Source organism: Xyrauchen texanus, chromosome 3, assembly GCF_025860055.1.
Source record: "Xyrauchen texanus isolate HMW12.3.18 chromosome 3, RBS_HiC_50CHRs, whole genome shotgun sequence".
In the NCBI taxonomy this organism is placed as follows: Eukaryota; Metazoa; Chordata; class Actinopteri; order Cypriniformes; family Catostomidae; genus Xyrauchen; species Xyrauchen texanus.
Window position 1 is genome coordinate 6,430,649 of NC_068278.1, and position 4,207 is coordinate 6,434,855.

At 36.6% G+C, this 4,207-nt stretch overlaps 1 protein-coding gene across 1 annotated transcript; it reads left to right on the plus strand.

Moving 5' to 3' along the window:
- The first annotated feature begins 1,165 nt into the window (after nt 1-1,165).
- Nucleotides 1,166-3,921, plus strand: mtif3 (mitochondrial translational initiation factor 3). Its single transcript, XM_052095547.1, is given in 4 exon segments — nt 1,166-1,202; nt 1,205-1,459; nt 1,462-1,623; nt 3,761-3,921. Coding segments are annotated over 4 exon segments (615 nt in total).
- Nucleotides 3,922-4,207: the final 286 nt, after the last annotated feature.

Below are 4,207 nucleotides of genomic sequence, written 5' to 3' on the forward strand. Positions count from 1 at the left end.
GAATTGGATTTAATGGGAGATCACAGCAAATATTATTTTCACATAAACATTTGCTCCAAGACCAAAAGAAAAAATCCAAAATTACATATGAATGACTTTCCAAAATAGGAAAAAAAATAAATAAAAAAAAATAGAGAGCGGTGGATTAAGACCTTCAGACGAGAGAAGATGCCACATTTAGGCCTACTGTCACTCTCTCAGCAGCTGTAATATAAACCCCTTTGCAGCAGTGATCATCCATTTTTTAAACTAATTCCAGTGTAATATAACACAAATAATAACGTTATAAATTTACACTCATTATTTAAATAAATTTAGAATATAATAAATTGCGACATTTACGCTGAAACATTTATTTTGAATTTTTTTTATTAATTTCTAAATATTATAAATAGCGCAGAGATCATTAAATATATATATATATATATATATATATATATATATATATATATATATATATATATATATATATATATAATATTACTATAATTATTATTTTTTAAGTCCTTTGGCTTCACGTTGCAGGTTTGTTTATTCATATGGTACGGGGTTTTGTTATGTCGCAGATAGTTTGTCTTGAAATATTCACCTGACCATACCGACCCACTTCGTCCTTTAAATCGGTTGCGTACGACTCTACTGTAAGTATACTGCGCTCAGTTTGCTGTTTTGTATACCGAGTTCTTTAGACCAGATAAGACATAAAAAAATATTGTAATGCTGCTGTTATAAGATATCTCATGGAACACTGTTTATACACATGAAGGTTCTCCCACGTGTAGATTCTGCGCATACATTTGAGCAGAAATAACAAAAACAATTTTATATTAAAAACATGTAAAATACAAATTTCCTCCCCAATGCTCATTAATGCAGTATTTAGGTAAATAAAATATTCAGTTAACAAATACTGTAAATTGTATTGTATATTTATAGCATGGTTGTATTTAATGGACTGCTTTTAATTTTTAATTATTGTAGAGAATCTTAATTGGGAATAAAGAGAATTACAAACAAACTCAAAAGTATAACATCTGCATTGCAGTAATACAAATCTGAAAATATTCTAATTTGTCATGAAAATGTCAAAATGCACAACATTTTAAATGTTTGAAAATTTTCATTACAGACACATTTACTAACATTTGTAACACTCTCTTTTAGGATGTCTCTGGGTTTCCTTGAGTTTGTTTTGAGCCAGGCACTTCGACGATCAGCCAAATCAACTTTTCATTGGCCAGTGAACCAACAACCCTCAGACCTGCATGGGGCTACCATGCTGTCTTGTCCTGGCAATGTATTTCCTTCTCCACAGATTCTGAGAGTGTGGGTACAGGTGTGGCAGATCTCTCAAAGGATACTAAAAAGCTGGACCCAAGAGCAAGAGACAGTTTTACCAGTGTTGGTAGGAAGATTGGCCAGCGCCACATACAATTATAGGGTGAGGATGGTGAGGACTTTGTACAGTGGACCGTGCTGAAGTTATACGAATGATGGACCAAACAGGGTTAAAGCTTGTTGCCATAAATTAAAATTGTGATCCACCATTGTGCAGACTGATGAGAGCGAAACAGATCCATGAAGAGCAGATGAAACTGAGGGAATCATAGAAAGCCAAGACAGGTGTGTTTTTTTAAAATAATTTTTTACTCCAAGGAGTCAGCACTGAAGTCATCACACCAAACGTTTTTGCAGTTCTTAAACATACACCAATCAGCCACAACATTAAAACCACCTGCCTAATATTGTGTAGGTACCCCTCGTGCTGCCAAAACAGTGCCAACCCACATTCTTAGATGCTATTCTTCTCATTACAATTGTACAGAGCGGTTGTCTGAGTTACCATAGACTTTGTCAGGTCGAACCAGTCTGGCCATTCTCTTTTGACCTCTCTCATAAACAAGGCATTTCCATCCACAGAACAGCTGCTCACTGGATGTTTTTTGTTTTTGGCACCATTCTGAGTAAATTCAGAAATACTCAAACCAGCCCATCTGGCTCCAACAATCATGCCACAGAGATCACAGGTTTTCCCCATTCTGAATGTGAACATTAACTGAAGCTACTGACAGTATCTGCATGATTTTATTCACTGCAATGCTGCCACATGATTGGCTGATTCGATAATCGCATGGATGATTGTTGGTGCCAGACGGGCTGGTTTGAGTATTTCTGTAAATCTGATCAATCAGGCAAAGCACAGTTGACGTCAAACACACCTATAATTTTTGCTATTCTGTTTGGTGTTACTAGGGTTCAGAAATCATACACTTAACCTTTTAAAGAAATATTTAAAAATGAAAATTCTGTTATCTTACTAACCCTCGTTTAATTCTAAATGAGTATGCTGTTATTTTTCCCAAAAGGAGAAATTTTAAAGAATATTTACACAGCTTACAAAACAAGTTTAGTTATTACTGTGCCATCCTTTTTGAGTTATACAATAGCTTTGTGAGGCACAGACCACAATGTAACTTGTTATTCACTGACAATCTTCACTTCCAAGCTCTCAAATTTGATTGACATTTGGGTCATTGACATCAAAAATAACATACTAGATTCTCCACTGTGGCATAACCAATCATGACATGCCAATTTGGATATACAGGATGGAGAATTGTATTTAAGAGCTTGAATGGAATGTGGGATTCCCCTTCTGTCGCTCTCTCCACGTCGCCTGGTCCGATGAGTCCCATTTCTTTTACATCACCTGGACGGCCGTATATGGGTGGCATTTACCAGGATTAAGTGTGGGAAGAAGACAAGCCGGTGGAGGGAGTGTGATGCTCCGGGAAATGTTCTGCTGGGAAACCCTGGGTCCGGCCATTCACGTTTACGTCAATTTGACACATGCCACGTAAACATTGTTGCAGACCAGGTACACGGTGGCTCCACCTCACAACTTACAGGATTTGAAGGATCTGCTGCTAATGTCTTGATGCCAGATACCACAGGACAACTTCAGGGGTCTTGTAGAGTCCATGCCTCCATGGGTCGATGCTGTTTTGGCAGTACATGGAGGACCAACAGCATGTTAGGCAGGTGGTCATAAGGTTTTGGCTCATCGGTGTATACCAACAAAGTTGTTCCTTGTGTTTAAATGATGCATGTTTAAACAAAACCAGAGTAGATTATTTTCGCAGTTGTTGTTATGATGTCATATATATGGGTCACAAGACACATCCCCGGATGAAGTATGTCCGAAATCTTTTCATACTACTCAATGCATACCTAAAAGAACGTATTGTATTACCGGCTGAGAAGTGTGTCCTTCATCAAATACATTAAATACTGTGACAATACACGGTTTTGGACGAAGGGATGGATTTAACCACTGTAGTCATATGGATTACTTTTATGCTGCCTTTGTGCGTTTTGGTTTTTAAAAGCTTTAGTCACCATTCACTTGCATTTTATGGACCAAAAGAGCTGAGATATTCTTCTAAAACTCTTTGTTTGTGTACTGTGGAAAAAAGAAATTCATACACATCTGGGATAGCATGAGGGGTGAGTAAATGATAAAGATAATTTTCAGTTTTGGGTGAACTATTCCTTTAAACACCCATGTCTTGAATACAAGCTTCCACTTTCTTTGTCCTTTTACAATATCTAAAGATGGGGGTCACCTGCCTTGTATTTCTTAAAGAAATTAATCTTATTATTATATTGTAAGCATTTACATTTTCACCCAGGTATATTCAGGGTAAACGTCATCTTGCTGTATGTACATTACTCTTTACCTTTTTGGGTATACTTGCAGGACCTGTCTAATCAAAGGAGCTCAATTTCTCTTCAGATATTTCCCTTCATGACTTAGACACGAAACTGTGGCAAGTCGTCAGCTGGGTAGAAAAGAAGAACCATGTTAGACTCCCAATCGGAGCCAGAACTGACAGTAGCACACCACTGGTATGGACATAGAATATGTAATTCCTACAGTCTGCTCTTATATATATTGTATTTCATGAGTAACTCAAAATGCATGATTCAAATGCACATCCCATGTAATCACTAGTTAATGTTTATGTTGTTGGTGAACAACTTAAACCAAGTTAAACTGCTCAACTTAAAGGAATGTTAACAGTCCAAAACACGTAAAGCTCTGTTGACAGCATCTGTGTCATGCTGTCCTTTACCAAAGAAAAAAAATTCACTCAGTTCAATGTTTAAAAGCATAAATGTGCAGCTTTTGTTATACTTGTATTAA